The following is a 27,171-nucleotide window of genomic DNA, read 5'->3' on the forward strand; positions in this document are numbered from 1 at the left end:
GGCCAGATCCGGCCCGTTTGAAATGAATAAAACTAAAAAAAAAAAAGACCGTACCCTTTTATGTAATGACTAGAGGCCCGGTGCACAAAAATTTGTGCACTCGGGGGGGGGGAGGGGGGGTCCCTCAGCCCGGCCTGTGCCCTCTCGCAGTCTGGGACCCCTTGGGAGATAACGACCTGCTGGCTTAGGCCTGCTCCCGGGTGGCAGAGGGCAGGCCCAATCCCTAGGTGCAGCCCCTGGTCGGGCTCAGAGCAGGGCCGATTGGGGAGTTGGGGCGCCGCCCCCTGTCATGCACAGAGCAGGGCGGATTGGGAGGTTGAGATGCCACCCTCAGTCACGCTCAGGGTAGGGCCGATTGGGGGGTTGGGGCACCGCCCCCTGTCACACTCAAGGCAGAGTCAATGGGGAGGTTGTGGCGCCACCCCTGTCACGCACAGAGCAGGGCCAATCAGGGGGTTGGGGAGCTCCCCCCCCCCCCCCCCGTCACGCACAGAGCAGGGCCCATCAGGGGGTTGAGGAGCTCCCCCCTGTCACTCAACAGAGTAGGGCCAATAGGGGAGTTGGCACACCGCCCCCTGTCACATGCAGAGCAGGGCGGATCAGGGGGTTGGGGCGCCTTCACCTGTCACGAACAAAGCAGGGCCGGTAGGGAGGTTGTGGCCCCGCCCCCTGTCACACACAGAGCATGGCTGATCAGGGGGTTTGGGTGCTGCCCCCTGTCACGCTGATCCCAGTGCCGGGAGGCATATTACCCTTTTACTATATAGGGTAGAGGCCTGGTGCACGGGTGGGTGCCGGCTGGTTTGCCCTGAAGGGTGTCCTGGATCAGGGTGGGGGTCCCCACTGGGGTGCCTGGCCAGCCTGGGTGAGGGGATGATGGCTGTTTGTAGCTGGTCACACACTCTTCAGGGTGGGGGTCCCCACTGGGGTGCCTGGCCAGTCTGGGTGAGGGGCTGAGGTCTGTTTTCAGGCTGGGGGTGACTGAAGCTCCCAACTGCTCCTTTTTTCCTTTTTCTTTTTCTTTTTTTATTCTGGGCCAGCTTTACCTTGAGGCTTGGCTCCAGCTCTTAGGCCTCCGCACTGAAAGTAGGTTTCTGGCCTTTGCTTACAATGTTGTGAATCTGCTGGCTGAAGTCTGGTGGTATTTGTTACAATGTTTCTTAAACTGCCCGCTCAGAGGCCTGCAGCTGCAGGAGGGGAACGTTGGTTTCCTCCTTCACTGAGGCAAGCAAGCCTCATGTTAGTTTCAAGCTGCCTGGCTGCCGGCCGCCATCTTGGCTGACAGTTAATTTGCATATCTCGCTGATTAGCCAACGAAAAGGGTAGCGGTCGTACGCCAATTACCATGTTTCTCTTTTATTAGTGTAGATGTTTACTTTGAATTTATATTAGTTCAGACAAACACTCCATCCATGCTTTTGTTCCGGGCCTCCGGTCCAGTTTAAGAACCCATTGTGGCCCTCGAGTCAAAAAGTGTGCCCACCCCTGCTATATACCCTTGCAATTCCCAGTTATATGAGGCAACAGAGTAACAGATTCCCTTTTTTTGGCTTAAGTCCCTGGCCTTGCAGGAGCACCTCACTGTCTCATGCTCCTGTGCAGGGGGGCGTTAGCTCCCCAGGGTTAGACTAGGTTAGGGGCACACTTTGACCTCCTTGGGAATGTGGCCCTGCAAGGTGACCTGGAGCTCCCGTTTACCATGTGAACAAAGGAAATACTTTAGAAATCCAGGGTTTCATTTTCAAACCCTGTCTGAGCAAACAGTCCAGGGCACGTTGGTGTGTAGAGGTGCCAGCTGCTGCTGTAGGACAGAGGGCACATCACAAGCAAGGAGGCGTGTGGAGCCTGTGTCCTGGGGTCCCCTTTGCTGAAGCCCCACTGGGGACAGGGGTGCCTGTGGCCTGGACTATGCCCATGCTCATCAGCACACAGATGCTTGGATATGAGCCAGACTGATTGTGAAATGTCCACTCTGCAGGCTGAGAGTTCGCTGGGGAGTGGGGGAGCAGGGAGTGGAGGTGCAGGGAGTGGGGGAGCAGGGAGTGGAGGTGCAGGGTTGCCCCCTTCTTGGAAGAGTTGGCCCAGGTAGATGCCATCGCCTGCCAGGATGCTCCGACCATCCCCAGGTAGGTGGCTCTGCTTAGAGACCCTCAGGACTCCTTGAGGCAAAGGCACATCCCCTAGAGCTCCTCTGGCCCCCCCTGCCTAAGGAGGCTCAGGTAGGCCCATAGGCAGCCGCAGGCCTGAGGGGTGGTGCAGCGATGGGTCAGGAGTGCTGGGTGAGGTCCCTCATGGGGTCTCTGGCTTCCGATGCAGAAGCACAGGTGACGGCTTTAGGCTGGATCTGGCCCATGTCCCACCCGAGAACCTTCTGCAGGTCAATTCCAGCCTCTCTATAAAGGGGCCCCAGTACATGTTGCTGAAGGAGAGGGAGCCTAGACCCCAGCTCACTCACCCTGAGGACACCCTCGAACCCGCCCCCCTTCCCATCTGTACCAGCTGCCACTCCTGGTTCTGAGGTCTGCCCCTGGGGGGTGGCAGCCACCTGCTGTCTGCTCACAGCTGCCACGCAGGCCTCCCACAAGCACCCACAGTCTTGCTGCCGCCCACCTGGCACCTGCAGAGCGCCTGCATCTGCTACTGCCACCTCCCAAGTGACATCTGCCACCAACAGCTTTAGTCGGAAGTTCTGGAGTCCACTCTTCCCAAACTGGTCCCACTCACACTCTTCCCTCTCCTCAGCCACAAGAGGCAGTGAAGAGTGGCTGGGGTCTGGCGAAGGGGAGGGGACCCTTAACCTTGGGACTACACCCTAATAAGTGCGGTGTCCTGTAGACAGACCTCTGGACCTGGGTCTGGCGCCACTTCTTTTTAAGGACCCTGCATTAGTCAGGTTTCTCCAAGAAAATGGAACCAATAGGAGACCGATTAGATATATAATAGATTTAACGATTGCTGGGGCTGAGTCTGAACTCTGCAGCCAGGCCAGAGGCTGGAGGCCCAGGAGGCGTTAATGCTGTTGTTTCCCTCCTAGAGGCTGTCTGGGGGCTGAACTCATTCCTCTCTGGGGATCTCCGTCTTCGCTTTAGGGCCTCAACAGCTTGGACGAGGCCCACCCACATGGTGGAGAAGACTGCTGTTCTTAAAGTTTACTGATTTACATGTTAATCACATGTGAAAAACACACAAAAACATCAAAAAAGCCTTCACAGCAACATCTAGACTGATGTTTGACCAGCCCCCTGGGCACCATGGCCTAGCCAGGTGGACCCCCTTACCCCCCCACCCCCGCTCATGCATGGGAACATTTTGTTAAGGTGGTTTGTTTTAAGATAAGTTATTTTTATTTTGTGAGTCATTTTACATGTACAAATAAAAGATTAGAGTTCACCAGTATTTTCAAATCAGCATCAAGCCCCAGTCGCCTGCGCAGCACACAGCAGAGAGGCCCTGACAGGACTGAGCTGAGTGCCTTAAAAAGGGGAAAGAATACTTTTTCCCTTTTCAGAGAACCTAGTTTGGATGTTCCCATCACAAAAGCTGTGCTGTGGCGACACCTTGTGGTGACGTTTGAATCTTGTTATCACTGTGGCCTCAAGCTGCTGAGGTGCAGTCCCTCCTGGCTCACTTCAGGCTAAGGCAGTCCACTAGGAGCCCCCCGCCCCCCAACCCGCTTCCAGCCTAAGGGTGTTTCATGCATCTGCCGACAAGGATCTCACTCAGAGACCCAGGACACCAGGAGAGTGGGCACGAGACCTTCCTCCCCCATGGAGCTGTCAGGAAGTGGGGCGGAGCTGCCACCCACCCTCCACTTCCTCTGCAAAAGGCAGTGAGGGCGGCCTTAGCAGCGCTTCCTGGCTGACATGGGAGCGGGGGAGGACCCCCCCCCCCCCCCCAGGCCCCGTTTGTCTAGCTCCACTCCACCAGCTGGAGGAGCCCCCATCTGCAGCCCTGACTCAGCTTCCTGGTCACTGTCTGAGGTTTGGAAACGGAGCTGGAGGCTGCGAGCTGATAAAACACCGTGGTGACTGTAACTGCCAAGGCGGTCCTTGCCCACAGTGAAGCGACAGCACTGTGACAAATAAAACAAGTGGTGTCTTCAGCCAGGACAGGCGGGCAAAGGAAAAACTACTGTACAGACATGTCACTCATACGTACCTTCCCCACGTGGCTGTCCTTCATTTATCACGTCATATCGTGTGAGTCTGCTTCTTCTTCTAGCTTTTATTTTATCATTTCAAAGAAGTAATAGTCTAGCCCTGGCTGGGTTAATCAATGGTTAGAGTGTCGTGTCGGCCCACACATGGAAGGGGCTCAGTTCTGTTAGGGCACATTCAGTTGGTGTCTCTCTCACATTGATGCTTCTCTCTCTCTCTCCCTCTCCCACCCTCCCTTCTACTCTCTGAGAAAGCAATGAAAAAAAATCCTCAGGTGAAGATTAAAAAAGTAATAGTCTGTATTTTTGAGAGTAGTTTTAAGATTGCAGAAAAGTTGCAGTGATAGTAGTCCTATTATTAGCAGCTTGCATTAGTCTGGTACATTGCTATAATTCATGTGCCGAGATTGATACATTATTAACTAAAGCCTATCTTTTTTTTTTTATGGATCATGTTTGGTGTTGTATGTAAAATATCATTGCCATGCCCAAGGTCAGCTACATTCTCTTCTATGTTATTTTCTAGAACTTCCATGTGAACATTGTGAGATTTGTGTCTAGACTAGTTTTTGCACATGTGGATGTCCAGTTGTGCAAGTACCAATTGTTGAAGAGACTGTCCTTTCTCCATTGTGTTGTCTTTACCCCTTTGTCACTCATCAGTTAACTGTTTTTGTTGGGGTCTATTTCTGGGCTCTCTGTTCTGTTCTATTGATCTATGTGTCTGTGTTTTTCACCGATACCACACTGTCTTGATCACCATAATTTTACAGTAAGTCTTGAAGTTGGGTGTGTCAGTCTTCCAGCTTTGTTCTTCTTCAATGTTGTGTTGGCTACTGTGTTTTTTCCTCTCCACATTACTTTAGAATCATTCTGTTGATGTCCATAAAATAACTTGCTAGAATTTTGATTGGACTGCATTGAATCTACAGATCCAATTGGGAAGAACTGACATTTTAACTACATTGAGTCTTTCTATTCGTGGACATGGAATATCTGTGCATTTATTTAGATCTTTGATTTCTTTCATCAGAGTTTTGTAGTTTTTCTTATACAGATCTTGTACTTTGTTAGACTTATGCCTAAGTATTTCCTTTTTTGATGCTAATGTAAATGCTATTGTGTTTTTAACGTCAAATTCCAATTGTTCATTGCTGGCTTATGGTCATGCACCACATCGTTACGTTCTGTTCAATGATGGACCACATGTGCAGCGTGGTCCCATAGACTAAAATGGAACTGAAACTCACTGTCACCTAGTGATGTCGCAGCCTGTGACTTCAAAGGATTTGCCAAGGATGAGGAGGTCGCAAAAACCACCAGCCTGTGGTTGAGATGGCCGGCACCTCCAAGCTGGGTGGAGGAGGGTGGTGGCACGAGGAGCTCCGGGGACTGACGATTGAGGAGCTGTTGGACCTGGAACAGCAGGCAGAGCTGAAGAAGAGGCAAGAGAAAAGGAAACTGCAGGAGAAGAAAAAGAGGAACCACCAAGAAAACTCAGCGAAGGGCTTCGCAGAGCATTTGCAGACCTCAACCAGCTCCTTAACACACGGCCCACACTGAAAGGTTTCATTCACAGGGAGGAGTGCTCCTGTGCCTACAAGCAAGTCTATGATGGAAAAAAGAAACCAAGCCAACCACCATGGACAGATTTCTGAAGAGTGACCCTCAGGAAGAGCCCGGGGGTGCTCCAGCAGAAGGCGTGTTGGCACAGGAGAGGGCAGCTCACAGTGTTGTTGCCCCGAAGACCCAGAGGGGACAGGGCATGGAGTGGGGGCTGGTGATAGTGATGATCCTGACCCTGTGCAGGCCTCGGCTACTGTGTGTGTTTGTATATTAGTTTTTACCAAAAAAAGTTTAAAATGAAGAAATAAATTAAAAATTTTAAAATAGAATAATATAAAGAATATTTTTGTACAGCTATATAATGTGTTTGTTTTAAGCTAAGTGTTATTATAAAAGAGTTAAAGAGTTTCTGAAGTAAAAAAGTTAAAGCTAAGGTTACTTTACGACTTAAGAATTAAAAAAAATATGTTGACTGTAGCCTAAGTGCACAGCATTTATAAAGTGCCCAGGGGGATGCAGGCCTCACATCACCCCCACTCACCCCTGGCTCATCCAGAGCAACGTCTAGCCCGGCAAACTCCATTCCTGGCAAGGGCCCCGTACAGGTGCACCATTTTTATCTTTTATGCCATATTTTTACTGTGCCTCTTCTATGTTTAGGCACATAAATATTTACCATTGTGTTACGGTTGCCTGCCGGGGTCCAACCCCAGCAGGTCCAGGGGTCCCCAAAGGTGTAGACGGAGTCGGCGAAGAAGGAAGGACACGGAGACAGCGTTCAGTTGATCAGCAGCCTAGCCAGGATCTCCAGCCAGGATCTCCAGCCAAGTTCTGGTCTGGATCTCCAGCGAAGTTCTGCTGTTTATTGTCTTGTTACATCCATATTTATACCAGTTGATTTTAATCCTGTCAATTTCTATTACAAAGGTTAGGGCGTTTCTTATCTCCATTCCAGGGAGTAAAGATTATGTAGCTTAAGCATGATTGTTTGTAGTGATTAACTACCCGCCTGGCACTTAGTTAAGGAGTTTCATCCCCTCCCTGACTTCAGGGAAAAATTCCTACCTGGGGAAACAACCTTTCTAGGAGAGGCATCCCCTCCCTGACTTCAGGGAAAAATTCCTACCTGGGGAAACAACCTTTCTTGGAGAGGTGACCTTGGTTAAAACACACAGCGTTAAGGGGAGCAAACATATTAAGAACAGTATGCTATATACGCCAGGTCCCTTGAAACATATGCTGTGCAGATGTTTCTATCCTGCAGTGACTGTGTCAAGCAGCAAGGATGGACCGGCTTCCGGCAGTTGCCTAGAGCATTCATTATGGTAACATGCTGTACAGGTTGATTGGCTGCCTCCTACATACCCCTTACTGGGGATCAAGCCCACATCCCGGGCATGTGCCCTTGACCAGAATTGAACTCGGGACCCTTTAGTCCGCAGGCCAACACTCTATCTACTGAGCCAAACCAGCTAGGGCTCTGGGTTACTTTCAACGGATTGATTTTTCTCCTCATTATTAGTTGTATTTCCTCCTTCTTTGTATGTTTGACAATTTTAGATTGGATGGCAGACACTGAATTTTATCTTGTTGAGTGCTGAAAATTTTGTATTCTTATATTAAATACTAGAGCTCCAGTGCATGAAATTCATGCACTGAGCGGGATGGGGGAGTCCTGCGCCCTCTTGCAGTCCCGGAGCCCTTGGGGGATGTCTGTCAGCTTAGTCAGATATCCTTAGTGCTCCGCTGTGCTTGCCAGCCGTGAGCCTGGTTTCTGGCTGAGCTGCGCTCCCCTTGTGGGAGCACACTGACCATAGGGGGCAGCTCCTGCGTTGAGCGTCTGCCCCCTGGTGGTCAGTGTGCATCATAGCAGCCCATAGCTCTGCCGTTCAGTCGATTTGCATATTAACCTTTTATTATATAGGACTAGTGGCCCGGTGCATGAAATTCGTGCACGGGGGGTGGAGGTGGGGGTGGGACGGGGAAGGTGTCCCTCAGCCCGGCCTGCACCCTGTCCAATCTGGGACCCCTTGGGGGATGTCTGATGTCTAAACTGGTAGTCGGACATCCCTCTTGCAATCCGGGACTGCTGTATCCTAACCGCTCACCTGCCTGCCTGCCTGATCACCCCTAACCACTCTGCCTGCCAGCCTGATCACCCCCAACTGCCCCCCCCACCAGCCTGCTCGCCCCCAACTGCCCCTCCGTCGGCCTGTTTGCCCCCAACTGCACCCCCCTGCTGGCCTGCTCGCCCCCAACTGGCCCCCCCTGCTGGCCTGCTTGCCCCCAACTTCCCCCACCGCCAGCCTGATCACCTCCAACTGCCCTCCCCTCCTGGCCTGATTGCCCCTAGCCCCATTCCTGGGTCGCTGGGGCAACCCAGAATAACCAGGCCTTCTCACCTGCTCTCTGGCCGGGTCCGTGGCTCCAGCTGGCACTGCTATCTTTGTCGCGTCAATTTGAATATTCCCTTCTTATTGGCTGTGGGTGCCGCCATCTTTATTGTGAAGTGATGGTTAATTTGCATATTACTCTTTTATTAGATAGGATTGTTTAGCTTTGTTCTAGGACACAGTTACTAGGAACAGTTTGATCTCTCCAAAGCTTTCTTTGATTTGTTAGCTGGGGTCAGAAGCTAGTTACTCCCCACGGTTGCAGCAAGATCTTCTCTGTACTGGACACTAGGCTCCCAGTCTGCTGGTGGGTCAGGCACTGATCCCTACTTGGTGCAACTGTGGCCAGTGTTACTTCTACTCATGGGAACCTGCAGATCTCTGAAACCTTCCTTAGGACCAGCCTGATTTGGGACTGCTAGCTGCCTTGGTCTCCCTGCATTCTCAGTTTTATTTCCTCAACTCCAGGCCCTGCTTGGACTCCCCTCTGCGTTGTGGCCTGGAAACTGTGACAGCAGTAGGAAGAGGTGATTGTTAGGTTCGGTCCACTGGCTTCTGACCTCTCAGGAGTCACTGAGCTATTGCATAACTCGCAGCACCCTAAAAACTGCCGGTTCAGCCCTAACCGGTTTGGCTCAGTGGATGGAGCGTCAGCCTGTGGACACAAGGGTCCCGGGTTCGATTCCGGTCAAGGGCATGTACCTTGGTTGCGGGCACATACCCAGTAGGGGGTGTGCAGGAGGCAGCTGATCGATGTTTCTCTCTCATCGATGTTTCTGACTCTCTATCCCTCTCCCTTCCTCTCTGTAAAAAATCAGTAAAATATATTTTAAACAACAACAACAACAACAAAACCTGCCGGTTCACATATTGTGTCCATTTCTTGGTTGTCTCAGGCATCTTGGTCAGAGTTTTAGTTGCAGATGATAAAGTTCTGGAGATGACGGTGGTGATGGCTACACAACAATGTGAAATCACCTAATGCCACCGAACTGTACACTTATTAATGGTTAAAATGGTAAATTTCTGTTTTCTACATATTTTCACAATTAAAAAACAACAACTAAAAAATGGGGTTACCTGAAGCAAAGGACGCCTTAGTGCTGTACTTTGAAGAACACAACCCAGCATGATCTTGACTCGTGGCGGGAGCGGGCTTACAGACAGCCTGTGCGGCCCCTCTGCCAGCCCCGCTCAGGCCGTCAGCTTCACCAGGGCAGCCCCCACCCCCGGTGGACGGAGCGGACACGCCCTCCGTGTGGGAGGCACTCGCTCCCGCGCTCCAGCTGCTCGCCGCCTCAGGGCAGCTTTCAGTTCACACCGGCATGTCACTCCTTTTCATGATTCAAAAAGCTTCTCTTCGCCTGGTGGGACCCAAAGAAACCCGGCCAGTGGGCCCTCTAGCCCAAACTCCCCTCCCCGTCACCGGAGACGGGAATCCTGCAGGAGGCGCTCAGGCCCCGGGGACGGAAGAGCCCCCAGCCTCTGCTCACGGCCGTCCTCCTCCTCCCTCTCCCTCGCACCGGCGGACTTGCACGGGGCTGCTGAGTCGCACCCCTACCTCCCATCCTTTTTGTTTGCTGTCAATACCCAGGAACCGAGACGCCGTGACATGAGCGCCCACTGGTTCAGATGGGGACTAGGTGTCATTGGGGATGTCTTCCACTGTCCCTATGGACAGAACAGCGACTTTGCTGGAGCTCGGCGGCCTGCTCCAACCGCGGGGCTTCTCTGCTGGGGCGGGGAAAGGGGCGGTTCTGCCCGGCGCCGGCGAGGCGGGTGGGCGGCCCGGCAGCCGGGGCTCAGGAGGGGTGGGCGGCCCGCTCTAGGCTGGATCCCTGGCCCCGCACATCCTGGCTTGAACGTCCCTCCCGGGCCACCCGAGGTAGCCGCCGCCGCCAGTGGCTGTGCCTCACCTGCCCCGCCGGTCGTGCTCACTGAGGGGCCCCGGCTCGCGGCGGCGCGCGGAAGGATTACCCGCCCCTCGCCCGGCCCCGCGGCCCGTGGCGCTCCGCTCCCCGCAGGGCGCCAGGACGGCCGGGCGACAGCCGGCTCCCCGGGGCCTCGCGTCAGTTAGCAGCCCGGACCTCGGGGACGGGGCCGACGGGGGGCGGGGCCGGGCCGCCGCCCCGCCCTTTCCGGCGCGGGCCGGGGCGCACGCGCAGTCGGGCCGTTGGCCGCGCAGGCGCCGTGGCCGGCGGGTGTTTACGGCGGCGGAGGTCGGCGGCCGCAGACGGGCCGCGGACGGGCGAGCGGCGCCCGAGGAGCCGTAGGTCGCGGGCCGGCCGGGCCCGGAGGTAGAGCCGCTGCCGTCGCTGCCCTGGGCCCTTCCCGACGGTCCACCTGTTCCCTCCCTGGTCCGCCCGGCCGGCCCCGGGGTCTCCCCGTCCGCACGGCCCCCTCCCCCCCAGCCCGTCGTCACAGCCTTGGTCGCAGCTGCCCCTAAGTTACGGGGGAAGCGTTCGCAGTTGGGGGTCGGGCAGGTCAGGCGTCTCTGCGGGTTGGAGCCGGAGGCCTCCGCCGGAGGGGCCCAGGGGGGCCAGGTGGCGGGGCGGCCCTCGTCGCTGGTGGCGCCGTCGCCCCCGACCTTCTCGCCGAGGGAGCGGCAGGTGGAAGCGGGCGTCCCGGTGTCATTCTGTCCTTCGGGGATTAGTGCAGTCCGGTCCCCACGGGCCGCCGAGAACTCGTGGCCGAGCCTGGGGAGCCGCACACTCGGTGTGGCCCTGGGAGGCGGGGTCCGGCGGCTGGGACTCGGTCGGCACTCGGTGCCGGGTCCGCCCGCCTCGGGCCCAGGAGCGCGCGCTCGGCAGCCGGCGGCGCTGGGAAGGGAGGGCCGTCGCCGCTGCTTCCGTTCCTCGGGCAGGAGGTGCGGGCGGGCCCTTCCCCGCTCCCGGTCCGCCTGGATGACGTACTCACATTTTTCCTGAGTGATGTTCACGGTGGGACTTGGCCCTCACGTAGGATCGACAAACAGGAGGATGGACGGTGGCCTCACGTTCGCGGCTTCATGCCTGCGCCCCGCGCATCCATCGGGAGAGCCCCTGCCGCGCGGGTTGGGGGAGCTCCCGAGAGGGAGGTGCGTTAGGCCGGGGGCTGGGAAGGACCGTCCAGCGCGGCGCCCGAGAAAGGACAGCGTCCCTCTGACGAGTCGGGTTTGAATGAACGGACGGGAGATCCAGGTTTGGAGGCTTGGTGACTGATCGCATCGGAGTCAGCAATCAGCCGAGATGGTGTCCAGTGGGAAGGGAGCCTTAGGGTCCTGCAAAGTTAATATTCAGACCCTACAGATGGGCACGTGCATCTCACCAGTGGCAGGGGGTAGGGTTACCCCAGAGTTACTTAGTCTGTCATTTTGGACAAAGATTCCCCACATGTTATGTGTTAAAGGATGTTGCCCCTTTGAGAATTGTTAAAAGCTGCATTTGTTGTGGGTAAAAAACAGGCTTTTGACCGGACAGTCTTGGGTTTGAATTCCAAGCCTCTTACAAGTTGTGAAGCCAAAATGAGGTCGTGACTGGCAGGCGGTGCCTGAGAAAAGGTTGAAGCTGTACTTACTAAAAAACTAACTTTTGCGCCATGGCTGGTGGGCTCAATGGTTAGAGTGTCGGCCGCAACACCGAGGGGGTCTCGGCTTCAATACCTGGTCCCTGGCCCTGGTCGGGGTGCACGCCACATTGCTGTTTCTCTTTTTCATCCCCCCCCCCCAAAAAAAAAGCAATGGGGAAAATTTCCTTGGGTGAGGATTAACCAACCAACCAAATAAAAAAGTAGCCTTTGCATATGGAATAAATTCTCAGTGAGGCAAAGTTGGAGATAAGTGATAGTACTTTGTACAAGATAAAACCTACCGATACATAGTCTGTGTTTGCCTGGTGGGGTGGAATGATGGTGTCGACATCATGGGTAGGCTCAGACCCATGGTGGGGTGTGTGTGGTTCTAGGCTTTTACCTAAACCCTGAAGCAGGCACACACAGCTCCACTTAACCAGTGACCCACATTTTAAGATGATTGTCCTAGACTAGGGGTGTAGACTTGAACCTTAAAGCTAAGTGGCTTATCTGAGATTAAATTCGCCCTCATTAGCACAGTATCCCACAAACTGGCCATGGACCCAGCTTCACCGGGGCTCTGAGGCAGCGCGGGGCAGGAAGCGCTGGCCCCAGCGCTGTGTACAGCCTCCTCCTCAGCGCGGAACCCCAGGGAAGGCAGCCGTCCGGCGGCGGCGTGGAAGCGTGTGTGCCGAGCCCCGGCTCTCACACGTTCGTGGTGTCAGGAGATGGCGATCCGTCCGTGTGCCGGTGTGTTTTCTCCCTGGGTGACCCTCTCCCATCACCGCTGCCTTTGTGTGAGCGGAAGCGGGTGTGGAATCCCTCCGCCCAGTCCTCCTCAGGATTCTCTTTCTGTTGAAAGCCAGAGGATAGTGAGGGCAAAGCAAGGGGACATTTTGTAATAACAAAATTATAATATGTTGTTATAGGAGTTGGCCTGATTCGGAAAAAGTTACATGGACGAAGTATAAAATTTGAAAAGATACCTTCTTTAGCTTTTGGAAGAGTAAGACCTCTACAGAGCCTTTTCCCTAGTGATTCGATGAAGGCACATTTGGCTCCTAGTTGAGCCAGAGGGGAACACAGGGTGGTACTGGTATTCTTCTTGTTGTTAGTCCTCACCCAAGGATGTTTTCCCCTTGATTTTTAGAGAGAGTAGAAGAGAGGGAGGGAGAGAGAAACCTCAGTTTGAGAGAGACACATCCATTGGTTGCCTCCCACACATCCCAGCCAGGGCGAGTGATCAAGCCTGCAACGGAAGGTACGTGCTCTCTTGACCAGAATCGAACCCGAACCCTTCAGTCCTCAGGCCAGTGCTCTAACCACTGAGCAGCCGGCCATGCTTTCTTGGTTTTCTTGAAGGCGGGTGGGAAGATGTAGCTTATACTGTGACAGAGCTGAAGGACGCAGAGCTAGACTCAGAGGCCGCAGGGGTTGGAGTAGCAGCTCCTCCTACCTGGAAACTAGATTTTGTGTTTGTTACAATATGTTCTGTTTTCAATTTAACTGTGTACGACAGAACATCCAGATGAGCAGACTGCCTGGATTGCGGGACGGGGCACCTGTGTGTGTGAGGGGTGCAGAGGTGCCTGCTAGCATGTAGGACACCATGCACAGTAGGATTTCAAATGACCAGTAATTTTTAGTACTTGTTGTTTACCTGAATTTCAGTGCCTTTTTTTTTTTTTTTTTTTTTTTGCAAAAAAAGATCTGCAGCACTTGAAATATTCAAGGAACAGTTGCTATTAGAATGAGTTTTTAGACTGTCTGCCCTCCTGTGGTATTACATTCAGTGATTTTGCCATGGGTGGGTGTATCCCTTTAAGGCGGATCTGTATTCAAGATAGAATTAATCCTAAAATTTTGACTTTGTGGATTGTTGATGAAAGTACAGTATGGGATTCACAGTTTAATTAAGGTTTAAAGTTAAATATGTCATAGGTATCTCAAGTGCAAATTAAAAAAATTTAATTCAGTTGATACTATAAGTTATAGACTTCCTTCTGGATGGGTACCACTGAGTTTATTTCCTTCTGAAGCTGGCATCCTTGCTATGGGGCAGGCAGGGGTAGACAAAATATCTTCCATCTGTATTTCAGAATTCAGAATTTGAAATTGGTATGTGTTAGTGCTTTCATTGTTCTGCTCTTACCTTTAATGTAAATGGCTCTTTAAAAATTTTTCATTGCAGTGTTGCCCGAGTGTGATCTCAAAGATGGGAGGTGCGGTGAGTGCTGGTGAGGACAATGATGAGCTGATAGACAATTTGAAGGAAGCACAGTACATCCGGACCGAACTGGTGGAGCAGGCTTTCAGAGCGATTGACCGCGCAGATTATTATCTTGAAGAGTTTAAAGAAAATGCTTATAAAGACTTGGCATGGAAGCACGGAAACATCCACCTGTCAGCTCCGTGCATCTACTCAGAGGTGATGGAAGCCCTGGACCTGCAGCCGGGGCTCTCGTTCCTGAACCTGGGCAGTGGCACCGGCTACCTCAGCTCCATGGTGGGGCTCATTTTAGGTAATCGGGGGAGTTTGCAGGACCAAAGAGCTGCTGGCAGTGTCCTTTGAAGGGGTCTAATTGCCCTTGGCCTTCCCAGTGTTATCTGGTATCATTTACCAGTAGTCGCTGGTGGGCTGGCTCCCGGTCCCTGTCCCCTGCCACGTGTGCCTCCAGCAGGTGTCAGCACACCCTCCTCCCCAGCAGTGGAGCCCCTGGACAGTGGCGTCAGTCTGGATCTTCCCTGATTTCCTGACTCGACCTCACCCAGCATGCCCTGCCACTTGCTCTAAACAGAGTAATTAACTTCAAAGTCCCCTGGGATTCAAAGTTCTCTCAAACGGTTTTGTTTGTTTTGTGATTTGAACACTGGAAGAATTAATGCCTGTAATGTTATTTTTAGATAAATTCCAGGATGAGAGGGATTTCACAAGTTAACTTACTTGAAGCCATTTAGTAACATATCCGATAACTGAGGATTCATTTAATTCCTATCTTGTGTAAAATGAGGGGGGGGGGGTAGGGCAGGGGAAGGCATCTTAACAACTATCATGGCCTGAAGCTTTTCTGGAAAAATAAAATGTATCAATGCAGAGCAGGGAGCAGGTCCTGGGCAGCCTCACAAGATGGAGGAGGCCACTCTGTCCCGTCCGGAGGTTGACAGTGACTCTGGAGAAGAAAGATGTCAGTTGTGAGAGAATCCACATGGGGTGTCGGGAGGAGGAAAGGAGAGCGTGCAGTGTGGAGCCTGGAGAATTGGCACATGTGCCTCCACTTCCTTGCAAGCACACCCAGAGGCGCCCACAGGACCCACACCCTCCAGAGAGGAGCACTGTGCCCTCCATCAGCACAGATGGTGCTGCCTGTTTCTGACCTGCATAGAAACAGATTCCCACACAGACTCACCTTAGCTGTTTGTGTCGATCGTTGTCACCCAGATGTCACCTGGAAGAAGGTTCCCATGCAGGGAGCACTGACAGCAGGAACAGCGTGATGTCTGTCACGGTTCCCTCTGATAGAATGTTTCACTGTGACTTGGAATGGCAGTTTCTTCAATGATGATTACAACCTGTTTTGTGAGGATTATTAGTGCCCACCTCTGAGTGTCTGGTGGGACCTTCTGTGGAAAACAGCCCTATATCGATGTGCAGACACGTTTCTTCAGTTATTGGCAAGACCTTGAACTATTGGTTTCAGACCTTGGCTTTTTTATATTTTCAAATAATTCTTTGGAAGTTGGAGAGCAGCGAGGGTCAGGCTTTGGAAAGCTATGGAGTCAGTAACCACAAGTGTGTGTGATGTGAGCAGAGCCTGCCTTGCATGTAAAGATTAGCTCGAGGTGATGTGTTAAGTTAGAAAACCTTGTGAATTTCTGTAATTGCTCACACAAAGTCAGGAGAAATGCAGAGTAAGAGTTGTCGCTCCAGTTCTGAAAGTTTTCTGGCTCTGAACCCTTGCAGGTCCTTTTGGGGTAAACCATGGTGTGGAGCTTCATCCAGACGTGATTGAGTACGCAAAGCAGAAACTAGACTTCTTCATCAGGACCAGCGACAGCTTTGACAAGTAAGGTCAAGTCCTGTCCCTCGGTCAGGGTCTGGGTTGTAAGGTAAACTTGATGAGACTGGGGGAAGTCCATCCGCAGCGTCCTTGGACCAGCAGGCATGGCTGTGGTGTGGCAGGGGACCAGGATGTGTGGTCTAATTGTTTAAAAGTATATTGGGGCCCCAGCTGGAGTGGCTCAGTTGATTGGGCTGTCCTGTGCACTACAGGGTTGCTGGTTCGATTCCTAGTCAGGGCACAGGTGCTGGGGTTGTGGGCTCCATCCCTGGTGGAGGGCGTGCAGGAAGCAGCCGATGGACGTTCCACTCTCACATTGATGTTTCTCTCTCTTCCTTCCTCTCCCTCTCAAAAAAAAAATCTTGCCGAAACCGGTTTGGCTCAGTGGATAGAGCGTCGGCCTGCGGACTGAAAGGTCCCAGGTTCGATTCCGGTCAAGGGCATGTACCTGGGTTGCTCTAAACAGAGTAATTAACTTCAAAGTCCCCTGGGATTCAAAGTTCTCTCAAACGGTTTTGTTTGTTTGAGAGACAAGGGCAGTTTCTTGTTTGTACCTGTTTCTAGTTTGATGTCCTTTTTACAGACAAGGGCAGTGCAGCTGGTCGATGTTTCTCTCTCATCGATGTTTCTAACTCTCTATCTCTCTCCTTTCCTCTCTGTAAAAACTCAATAAAATATATTTAAAAAAAAATCTTAATATATCTCTCTCTCTCTCTCTCTCACCCTGGCCGGGTAGCTCAGTTGGTAGTTGGTTAGAGCATCTTCCCAATATGCCAGGGTTACAGGTGGCAGGCTCGCTCTCTGGTGAAGGCACAGACAAGACTCAAGCGAATGTATAAATAAGTGGAACAACAAATCGATGTTTATCTCTGAAAATCAATAAAAAAGTTTTAAAACATATATATTGGGGTTTTAAGGGCTTTAGATTTGTCCACTGTGCTACCTAGGTAAAGGTAGTTTTTCACCAATAAGAGAGAGAAATAGAATGTTCACTTTGCTCAGTTTTCATGTTTCTTATAGAGGTGTTTTATCACAGATGGTTTCTAAAACAGTGAATAGTATTTGTAACTAGTTCTTGCCATTTTTAAACAAGGCATGAATATTCTTATTTTAGGTATTAAAATTTTTAGAAAAAACAAATGTATTTTACTTACTCTCATTTCTGTTGTGTAGTGACTTTGAATAAAATAATTATAAATGCAGGGCAAAGATAGTGATAATTGGAGGTTGGATGACTTAAGCTTGGATCATGCTTATAATGTTCACTTTCATGATACTTTATTTGCAATTTCTAGGGTTTAGGTATTAATAGCACAATTCTTTTTGAAGTCTGGCTTCCATGCCAGCTCAGTAAGCTGTATCACATGGTGTAGGTTCTGAAATGAAAGTCTAACCTGTGGTTGGCATAGATTTATTATAGCCCTGTTACAAGTTACGGAGGTGTGGAATGAACACACTTCTTCCTTTCAGGTTTGACTTCTGTGAACCTTCCTTTGTTCCTGGCAATTGCCTGGAGCTTTCTCCCGACTGCTCTCAGTATGACCGGGTGTACTGCGGGGCAGGCGTGCAGAAGGAGCACGAGGACTACATGAAGAGTCTTCTCAAGGTGGGGGGCATCCTGGTCATGCCGCTGGAAGAGAAGGTCAGACCCCTTCCTAACTGACATCTTTGCACATGTAACTGTTTGGCAAGGTCTGTTGCAGGTAGTTGACACATATTCTTCCTTGTAACAGTTCTGTGGTCACAAATGAGATAGCAGGCAAGGATAGGTGTTGGGTTGAATAAGCATCTCTGAGCCTCCCTGTGCACTCACACCCCCAGCTGTGCTGTGGTGCTTGTCCTGTTACTATAATTACTTATATAAAACCACTAGAGTAAGTCTATTCCGGCTGGTAGTCTCATTGTGGTAGTTCACAGGAATCCCTTGCTTGGTGGGCATCTTGCCCAAGTCTGCTGTTTGGTCATGCATGTTTTAGTATGTTTTCAGTACTGTGTTTCAGTGGGAAAAATAGACACGCATTGGTCATTGGGAAGGATGATTCATTGTCACAAAGAACTAGGAAAAACAGAATGATAAAAATTATGAGATTGTCCATTTTTTAAAAATTTTTCTGTAATTGTTAAATGTTTGCATTTAACTCATTTTGTTTGATAAGTAATCATTCATTTTAGGAAATGAAGGAACACCAGGGACAACTGCTCACAATTCCCTTCCTGCTGGCTGAGTGTGGTCCTTGTACCTGTTTCTAGTTTGATGTCCTTTTTACAAAGGCGACAGCACATGTTTGAGAAGTTACACTGGGTTACTTAAAAGAGTTCGTGAATATAGTTTCAAGTCAGTCAGTGCTCACATCATCATTTTTAGTCCTTACCTGGCAGCCACTGGTGTGTGTGCCTAGTTTATGATCCAGTTACTGTGATTGGACATGAGGCTGTGTGTTGTGACTCACTGTTATTTTACTGTTACATAAAGACTCAGTGAGTTACCCAAATTAAAAAACAATTACTCATAAATATTTCAGTATGTATCTGGGTAAGATAAGGGTTCTGTTTTTCAAACATAGTCCTAAAACCATCATCAACCTAAAAAATAGCAATTTATTTTTTTAAAATGTGTTTTTATTGATTGCAGAGAGAGGCAGGGAGAGGGCGAGAGGGATAGAAACATCATTAATTAGAAAGAATCATTGAACGGCTGCTTCCCGCACACCCTCTCCTTCCCCAGGGAGAGTCAAGCCCACAACCTGGGCATGTGGCCTGACAGGGAATTGAACTGTGACCTCCAAGTTCATGGGTCAACGCTCAGTCACTGAGCACACCTGCTGGGCAATAGTAATTTCTTAATATCTTCAAATGTCAGCTAGCATTCCATTTTTCCTGGTTGTCTCAAAGTTAGTTTGAGTTGTTTATGTGAATGCATGTCCATGTAAGATTTATGTGTTGAATCTGGTCGGAGTATCTCCTAAGTGCATTCATCCTTAGAGTCTTTCTTTTTCTTTGCCATTTAGTTTTGAAGCATTTAGGCCACTTGTCTGACAGAGCCCCCTGCAGCCTGGACTGTGGGGTTGCATGTCTCTGTGGGGCTCTTTCCCGTGTTCTTCCTCCTGTCCTTTCCTCCAGGAGATGGTGGTGGGTGTTGGCCCTCTGCCAGCGGTGTCAGTGTCACCTGTATCTCAGGCAGAACGCCTGTCCCCATCCGCCCAGTGTGATGTTTAGCCACAACATGTGGCATCACCATGATCACCAACAATCTGATGTCTATAACTAGTTCAAGATTTTTGGGGTGGCCGAAACCGGTTTGGCTCAGTGGATAGAGCGTTGGCCTGCGGACTGAAGGGTCCCGGGTTCGATTCCGGTCAAGGGCATGTACCTTGGTTGCGGGCATATCCCCAGTGGGAGATGTGCAGGAGGCAGCTGATGTTTCTCTCTCATCGATGTTTCTAACTCTCTATCTCTCTCCCTTCCTCTCTGTGAAAAATCAATAAAAATATATTTAAAAAAAAAAGATTTTTGGGGTGTGTTGGGGTCCAACCCCAGCAGGTCCAGGGGTCCCCAAAGGTTTGGACAGAGTCGGCGAAGACTATTCACCCTCTTCCTACGGTGGAGTCCTATCCATCCCGAGAGTGGGGCTTACCTAGGGGTCCCTGTTCGGGCGCCAGATGCTGGGGTCCCCAAAGGTGTGGATGTAGTTGGTGAAGAAGGAATGATACGGAGACAGCGTTCAGTTGATCAGCAGCCTAGCCAGGATCTCTAGCCAGGATCTCCAGCGAAGTTCTGTTCAGGATCTCCAGCAAAGTTCTGGTTAGGATCTCCAGCCAGGTTCTCCAGGTTCTCCAGCCAGGTTCTGTAGCCATGTTCCCTTGCTAGGTTCTCCAGCCAGGTTCTGTCACCAGGTTCTAGTCAGGTTCTCTTGCCATGTTCTATCCAGGTTCTGTAGCCAGGTTCTGTCTCTAGGTTCTTCAGCCAGGTTCAGCCACCAGGTTCTAGTCAGGTTCTCTTGCCATGTTCTATCCAGGTTCTGTAGCCAGGTTCTGGCTCTAGGTTCTTCTCTAGGTTCTGAGGCCAGTTTCTGTCCAGGATCTTTTGCCATGTTCCGTCTCTAGGTTCTGTCTCTAGGTTCTGTGTCCAGTTTCTGTCAAGGATCTTTTGCCATGTTCTGTCTCTAGCTAAGTTCTTCTGTCTCTAGGTTCTGTGTAGGTTCTGTGTAGGTTCTGTGTCTAGGTTCTGTGTCCTGTTGTCTTGTTACATCTGTATTTATACCAGTTGATTCAATCCTATCAATCTCTATTACAAAGGTTAGGGCGTTTCTTATCTCCATTCCAGGGAGTAAAGATTATGTAGCTTAAGCATGATTGTTCGTAGTTAAAGTGATTAATTACCCACCTGGCACTTAGTTAAGAGGTTTTATTCCCTCCCTACCTTCAGGGGAAAATCCCTACCTGGGGAAACAACCTTTCTCAGAGAGGTGACTTTGGTTAAAACACATAGTGCCAAGAAGGTGAGCAAACATATTAAGAACAGTATGCCATATATGCCAGGTCCCTTGAAACAGCAAGGATGGACTGGCTCCCGGCAGGGGTGTGTGCTTTTTGCCATTTTATTCCACTGGAGACGTGCCAAGTAGGCCGTCCTGCCAGGTTGATCCTGCTGTTTTCACAGGTGACAGGACCAGGCCTTGTCTCTGCTCTTTATTCTCAGAATGCGGAGTGGGTCCTTCCTTACAGATGACTGTAGGACTCTTCATGGTTTTGTAGAAATACATAGGATCTTTGATTAGAATTGTGCTACAGCTGGATTAATTTGAGGGTGAGAGACATATTTTTAATATTCTGCTCATACAGAGCATGAAATAGGCATTTATAGTTTTAAGGGCTCACACATTTTTTTATTATATTTAAATATTTGATGTTCATTATAACTAGAAATTCTCCTTTTAAGAATGTCTTCCTTTGGGTGGTGGGCACACAGTGCAATACAGATCTTGTATCATAGAAACCCACACCTGAAACCTATATGTTCATGTTGACCAGTGTCACCCCAATCAATTTAATAAATTTTTTTTTAAAAAAAGGAATGTAAGAAAAAAATAAAAAAATAAAAATAAAAAAATAAAAAAAGGAATGTCTTTGCTAGTATACAAGAATGCAAGTAACCTGTTGATGTTCATGAGTACATGGCTACTGAATTCTTTTATTTCTAAGATTCGTGGCATAGAATCTTAGTTTTTAGATGGTTTGCTGGTTTAGATATTTTTAGATTAGAGAGTATATAATCTTAGCAGGACAGAGCTGATCAGAAATAGTCCTGTGACCCAGGTGTGTGTGGTGGCAGAACAGGCCCACAGAACACAGGATGGTGTGTTGTCTAATCGGTTCTGCTGCCCCTGGAATTGTGATTCACAGGAAAATGTGGTGAGACCTGCACGCAGTTAGCCACTGACTCCGGGGTCCTGGGCAGCATCACTGGGAAGCTCCTTGGACACTTCAGTGCGCATCTCCCAAGGGGACAGGAAGACTAGACTCGCAGCAAGGAGCTGTGCTCTGTGATTGCAGCTGTTGGGCGTGAGTCCCCACTTGCTGTAGGAGATCTGCCGGCCAGAGTGCGGTGTAGACTGTGTGTGTCTGATGACTGTCACTTCAGAGCCCCCACGTCCCCCAGCATTGAAAGTGGTCTCATCAGAACCCCACACTCCTTACTGGATTGTGTCCTCTTGTTGTCCTTTAACTTCTTCCTCTGTCATAGACGTTTCCTGTCAACAGGAGTTAGGGTGAGACGCTTGGCTGTGTTCCGACTAAATGTGTCCGCCGTTCATGTCGCGTCGCCCTCGGGTGTCACGAGTTGTGTATCTGTGGTTGTGGATGGTGTGGGAATGATCATATGTATTCTGACCTACCAGCAGTTAAATCTTGTTTTGTCTCTGGGATAGCTGACTAAGATAACTCGCACAGGACCTTCTGCATGGGAAACCAAAAAGATCCTGGCTGTTTCCTTTGCTCCTCTGGTCCAGCCGCGCCGCTCAGAGTCGGGGAAATCAAGACTCGTCCAGTTACGTGAGTACAGAGACCCTAGCCATCATTTGGATGTTTTGAATTTCATTAGAAGGAACCTTTAATATTAAAGAGCATTTCCCACTCACTATAACCTTAAACTTTTCCAAGTGATTTTTAGGCATTTAAACAATTATACTCCATTTCCAGCTTATTGTACGTGATTTTAGCCTTGTTTTATGTCTACAGAGAACTGCTGATGGTGATGCCCTGGGAAGCAGAAGAGCCACATTGAAGGGGACTTAAACTCGCTCTGTGGAGAGTGTGTCCCGGCACCTCTGGCTGTGGGGCTCCTGCAGACACTGGTCCCTCTGCTCCCGGGTGGCTGCAGGGCCACGTGTCTGCCACTCGGCTCGTGTGGGCAGGGCCAGGTTTGCAGTGGAGCCTTCCTTGGCCAGGCCTGTGCCTCTCAATCTGTTAGGGTGCAGACCCAGCAAAGAGCTAAGCATTCAGCCAAATGTTTTATAATTTCAACAGAGATTTACACAGCAAGGAGGATTGCAAGTGTCTTTATTTAAAATAAAACTATTCAGCATGCACTCTCCTTTCTGATCATTTAGAAAATTTGGAAAATGAAATAATATATAGGAAGAAAAAAAATCACCCTTAATTTCAACACCCAAAGATAACTAATACTTGTTGGTGAGTTCCTTCCAGAATCATCCTTTAATATATGAGAAGAGTCACTTACCAATGTGATGTTCTTCCTGGTCTCTGCTAAGTGCAGGTCACATGACATCAACATGGTTGGTGAAGTGTGAGGAACCGGGGTAAGGAGCAGCCATAGAATGTGCAGAGGGACTGAGAGGGCTAGGTGTGTAGAGAGAGGGTATTTGTGCTTGGTCCTTGAGGCTGAAAGGAGCTACCTACGGAGAGAAGAGGGAGGAAGGGATCCAAGGCCATGACTGTGACGTGCGCGTCGCCAGGTGCTTAGCGGAGGCAAGCGGGGACCCTGATGGGATGCAGGTTAGCCTGCAGTTTATCACACGGGCTGTGCAGAGCTCCCGCGGGTTCAGATAAGAGGTGGTGCGTCTCACTCAGGACCATCCTCTGCCAGGCGGGGGGTGTGCAGTCGTGTCCATGTTCCGTGAAAATCCCAGAGGGTAACTGAGCCGATGCTGCCCACGGCAGTGTGTTGGAGGTGAGGGGACAGTCGGGGGTCGAGGAGGCTTGGTCGGGCCTGGCTGATGGGTAGAGGGCACCCTGATATGTGGGTTTTGAGCCCATGTTTCCAAGTGAATATTGGATGATAAATAATCATGTAATGCTGTTTAGGGCTCATGAAGGGAACAGCAGTCCACTGTTTATAACTTGATCTTTGTCGACCAATAGTCACACTGATGGAGATAGGGCCTAGTGCGGTCCTGTAGGTGCCGACAGGGTCAGCCGTCAGAGTGGATGGGCCAAGGACAGCACAGGCAGGAACCAGTTAGGAGGCGATTGGGATTTCCCAGGCTAGAGAGGAAGATGGATGGAAACACTGGCCTGAGAGGGAAGGGCTGGGGCAGGCCAACGGGCCTCTCTGAGGAAGGATGCCAGAGACCGTTGTAGATTCGGGTTTGTGGTCAGCCCTGGGAGCTGCTGGCCGGTTTCTGTTAATTGAAGCCACAGACTAGATGTCAAATCAAGGGAGAGGAGAAAGGGCCAAGTCAGAACCTTGGGAAGCAGCATTTGGGCTGGGCGGAGGAGAAGCCAGGGAGAGGTTCGGCCTGACACCAGCCCACGAGCAGGTTACCTCCCCACGTGGCCCACGTGCCAGTGCTGTCTGTGGGAAGTCTGGTGGCCTGTGAAGGACTCCTTTCAACTGCCTTAGGAGCAGCAGCTAGCGGCAGGGTGAGCCCCAGCGCCCTTCCTGGAGGAGGAGGACAGTTGAGCAGAGAGGAGAGTTGGTGCTGACAATGGGGTCACAGGAACTTTCAGGGTCCCTGGGTTCTGTGGGCATTTGCTGAGGTTCTGCGAGGCTCCCCGACAGTGGGTGGTGATTTTTTGGAGAACTCAGGTACTGGAGGGGAAAGTGCTGCTGGTTTTGAATTTACTGTATTGAAGCACTTGACCCCTCGGGCACAGAGCCTGAATTGAACAGAGCCTCAGTGACCAAGTTTTCCTTTTCTTGTCTTGTAGAGTTTTTGTTCTTAAAAATGTTGTGGTTCTACTTTTCTCTACTATAATAGCAACAACAAAAAAGTATTCAGTTTATAAATCACAGTGAAAACATTAAAGTAGGTGGGCGAGTGCTGGATGGCACTGGATGAGAGAGCCCATGGGCAGACACATAGGGACCAGAGGACCAGAGGGCCGTCGGGGCTGGGCTGGGGAAGACGCAGAGCAGCCGGGCTTTCTCCTGCCGGTCTCCACCAGCAGGTGGCGCCCTCCTTCGTCTGTGTGCTGGTTATGTGTTTAAAGTATTTCCTGAAAAGAGCTCATGTTCTTTGCTTTGTCCACATGCAGTTTCCAGGTGGTTAGGCCTGTGTTGTCATCACAGACACTGACTCATGTCCTTTGCGCTGCAGCCCCCCTGGCGGTCCGGAGCCTCCAGGACTTGGCTCGCATTGCCATCCGGGGTGCCATTAAGAAGGTCATTCACCAGGAAGCAGTGAGCAGAAATGGGGACGGACTGAAGGCCACTCCCAGGTTTAAGCGAAGGAGAGTGCGTCGACGTCGAATGGAAACCATTGTCTTCTTAGACAAAGAGGTCTTTGCCAGTCGGATTTCCAACCCATCTGAGGACAACAGCTGTGAAGGTTTAGGAGAGGAGCAGCGGGAAGAGGACGAGCAGAGCCCGGCTGAGATGAAGCCAGAGCCCCCCGTGAACTTCCTGCGGGAGAAGGTCCTGAGCCTGCCCCTGCCTGACCCCCTGAAGTACTACCTGCTCTACTACAGGGACAAGTGAGCGCACGTGGGCGGCGCTGAGGCTGTGGCCAGTGGAGTGTGCCCTGTCTGCACGGTTCTTCCAGTTTGATCTTGATTATCTTGTAGAATTTTCATTAAATGGTAGATTTCTTTAAATATAATCTGACAAACGTAAGTGCATGGGAGAATGTTTTCTTGAAAGGGACAGAGTCTCCTGGAGAAAGGGCTCCCCCCAGCTGGTAGGAGGCGCAGGGAGGCATGTCTGCACAAGCAGTGAGATCGAAGGGGCCTGTGCTGTGCTGTGTGTGGAGCGTGAAAGCACACCTTTGGAAGTGTGGGGGACTTCTGAGTGTGACACACCTTTGTCCAAATTTGAATTTGACGTTATCAACCTCTTAATTCGTGGTCCTGACTTTCACTAAACCTAGCTCTCCATTCTTGACAAACCCTCCCTTATTGTAAGTAATTGAAGTAACTCTTATGGGAGTTGTCAGTTTGTGGGTTTTTTAAAATTGTGCTGGAGGAGGAGGAGGAATAAAAGCATCAAACTTCCAGATATCTTTTAGGAGTTCCAAAAGAATTCCAAGGAATTTTTTCCTGACACCTTTCCTTACCTTTAGAATAATGTCACCCTGGCCAGGTAGTTCAGTTGGTTGGAGCATCGTTTAGAAGATACACCAAGGTTTCAGGTTCAATCCCTTGTCAGAGCACATACAAGAATCAGCCACTGGATGCTTAAAAAAGTGGAGCAACAATAAATCAGTGTTTCTCTTTCCCTTCCCCTCTACGATTAATCAATCAATCAAAAAATAAAAGATCCAATGTCTAGTAATCCCTGAGAGAATATCCTGAAGAATGAAGCGCATGTCGTATATAGGTAATAAACAACATAACTTTTACCCGGACAAAGGGGATCTTGGCGATTCTTGCTAGAGGTGGCCTCTGGGGACCGAGGCCCTTGGGCTGCGGGAGGGGCAGAGATGGACTGGCAGACTGGCCGACTGCCTGCGCTTTTCGCTTTTCTGAGCTTCCGCTGGTATTTCTCTGTAATCACATTCAAGTACTGACTCAGATTTTATCTTTTGTAATTCTGGAGAAAAAAGATTTGTTAGTTTTGTAATTTTTCTTAAGAACAAATATATGTATTTTGCTAGCTCCATTACACTAGAGCAGTTTCACTCTCGGGGAACCGACCTCGGGGCCTTGTGTGGCGGGAGCTTTTGTCTAATCAGGTTCTGGGTTCGGAAGGAAGGGTCCTGTGGGTCTGGTGGCAGAATGTTTTGAAGTTACAGCGCTTATTCCAAAACACTGGTTCTTTCCCTTTTTTTTTTTTTTTTTTTTTTTTACCCAAACAAAAGAATAGTATTAAATGTTAACAGTAAACCCAGTAAACAGAGTGCTGATGTTGGTCAGTCACCCAGAATTGAGGGTTAATTTTATTGCTTCACATCTTGGGTATTGCTGAGGTTTAGTGTCTCTGGTTTCAACCAGTTGAGTCCTGGTTATTTTTTCACCTTTTTGCTGTTTTTAGTAGCTGAATCCTTTCTGTCACAGGGTGCTGTGAGCATGCCTGGCTGGGAAACTGCTGTGTCCTGGGCTTGTGCATTGAAGCTGTTGGGAAGAGGCACTTCATGGCTTGGTGTCCTGCCTGGGACTCGCGCACTCTGAGAGCAGGGCAGAGCGCTCCTGCTGACACTGCAGTGCGACAGGGTCTCGATCCACAGAGGCCTCCAAGTCGTGGACATTTTTGGACATGATATTAGATGTGATATCTGTGAAATCTGTTCTATTATGCGTTCCGCTATGATTGTATATGGATTTCATTTCTTTTAAACCATGTTTGCCTTATAAAAGGCAATACAGAGGCGTGTGCCTCGGTTGTGGGTTCTCCAGCCCTGGTCGTGGTATGTGTGGGAGGCAGCCAATCAGCGTCTCTTGTGTTAATGTTTCTTCCTCTGCCCCTCCCTCCCTTTTACTCTCTAAAATCAATGGAAAAAATGTCAAAAGGGGAGGATTAAAAAAAAAAGGCCATGCATAACACATGTTTTTCTTATGTATGTGTTAAACCTTGCCTAACAGTTTTATTTTACATGTTGTCAGTTGTGATTTTTAAACCAGAATTTGGTTAAAAAATATGATGCTGTAATATATATGAACTAGCTTGGTGTTTATCTTGTAAACATGACGGAGAGTTGCGAGTGGGCCTCCTGTGGGCCCTGTTGCTGGTGCAGCGTGAGTAGCCGGCGACTACGCGGGCTGTGCTGCCTGTAAGCCCGTGCGGAAACCACCCTCTAGACAAGGTGGGCTTCTGTGGAGTCGTCTGTACTTTTATATGTGACTTTTGTCTTAGAAGTAGGCGAGCCATAGAGATGTACAAAACAAAGATCAAGTTTATAACATTAAACGTGTAACGTAAAAATCACTGTGTGTATGAAAGTGCTTTAGCCAGTCTGGAGCTTTCAGGGGATTAATGTAAGAAATTTGAAACTGATTTAAAAGCTGATATACCTGAATAAATACAAGATATCAATAAAGGCAGTTAAGACATTTTA

General features: G+C 50.1%; 2 protein-coding genes across 7 annotated transcripts; one reads left to right on the top strand and one right to left on the bottom strand.

The window, feature by feature from the left end:
• Positions 1 to 4,569: 4,569 nt before the first annotated feature.
• On the bottom strand, positions 4,570 to 11,488 carry LOC118662522 (translation initiation factor IF-2-like). Its single transcript, XM_036320987.1, has 3 exons — positions 11,422 to 11,488; positions 9,196 to 11,067; positions 4,570 to 5,590 (listed from the first exon to the last, which is right to left on the bottom strand). The coding sequence occupies exons 1-2, from the start codon at positions 11,486 to 11,488 to the stop codon at positions 10,028 to 10,030; spliced, it is 1,107 nt and encodes a 368-aa protein (XP_036176880.1). The 3' UTR covers positions 4,570 to 5,590; positions 9,196 to 10,027.
• PCMTD2 (protein-L-isoaspartate (D-aspartate) O-methyltransferase domain containing 2) lies at positions 10,274 to 27,171 on the top strand. 6 transcript variants are annotated; one of them, XM_036321151.1, is made up of 7 exons: positions 10,293 to 10,412; positions 12,200 to 12,414; positions 13,856 to 14,186; positions 15,626 to 15,728; positions 17,193 to 17,364; positions 21,649 to 21,772; positions 24,280 to 27,171. In XM_036321151.1, the coding sequence occupies exons 3-7, from the start codon at positions 13,880 to 13,882 to the stop codon at positions 24,657 to 24,659; spliced, it is 1,086 nt and encodes a 361-aa protein (XP_036177044.1). In that variant the 5' UTR covers positions 10,293 to 10,412; positions 12,200 to 12,414; positions 13,856 to 13,879; the 3' UTR covers positions 24,660 to 27,171. The 6 variants fall into 6 exon arrangements, with proteins under 6 accessions (XP_036177041.1, XP_036177043.1, XP_036177045.1 ...); XM_036321148.1 differs by lacking the exon at positions 12,200 to 12,414 and having other exon boundaries at positions 10,274 to 10,412; XM_036321150.1 differs by lacking the exon at positions 12,200 to 12,414 and having other exon boundaries at positions 10,274 to 10,412; positions 17,193 to 17,328.

This window comes from Myotis myotis, unplaced genomic scaffold (assembly GCF_014108235.1).
Source record: "Myotis myotis isolate mMyoMyo1 unplaced genomic scaffold, mMyoMyo1.p scaffold_m19_p_9, whole genome shotgun sequence".
Lineage (NCBI taxonomy): Eukaryota > Metazoa > Chordata > Mammalia > Chiroptera > Vespertilionidae > Myotis > Myotis myotis.

Bases quoted from the DNA above. Each gene is read 5' to 3' on its own strand.
- LOC118662522 (XM_036320987.1), bottom strand. From the start codon at position 11,488: ATGTGGGGAATCTTTGTCCAAAATGACAGACTAAGTAACTCTGGGGTA. The intron at 11,068-11,421 runs GTGAGATGCACG...ATCCTACGTGAG, and splicing joins AACCCTACCCCCTGCCACTG to GGCCAAGTCCCACCGTGAAC.
- PCMTD2 (XM_036321148.1), top strand. From the start codon at position 13,880: ATGGGAGGTGCGGTGAGTGCTGGTGAGGACAATGATGAGCTGATAGAC. The intron at 17,365-21,648 runs GTCAGACCCCTT...TCTCTGGGATAG, and splicing joins TCATGCCGCTGGAAGAGAAG to CTGACTAAGATAACTCGCAC. The intron at 21,773-24,279 runs GTGAGTACAGAG...TTTGCGCTGCAG, and splicing joins ATCAAGACTCGTCCAGTTAC to CCCCCCTGGCGGTCCGGAGC.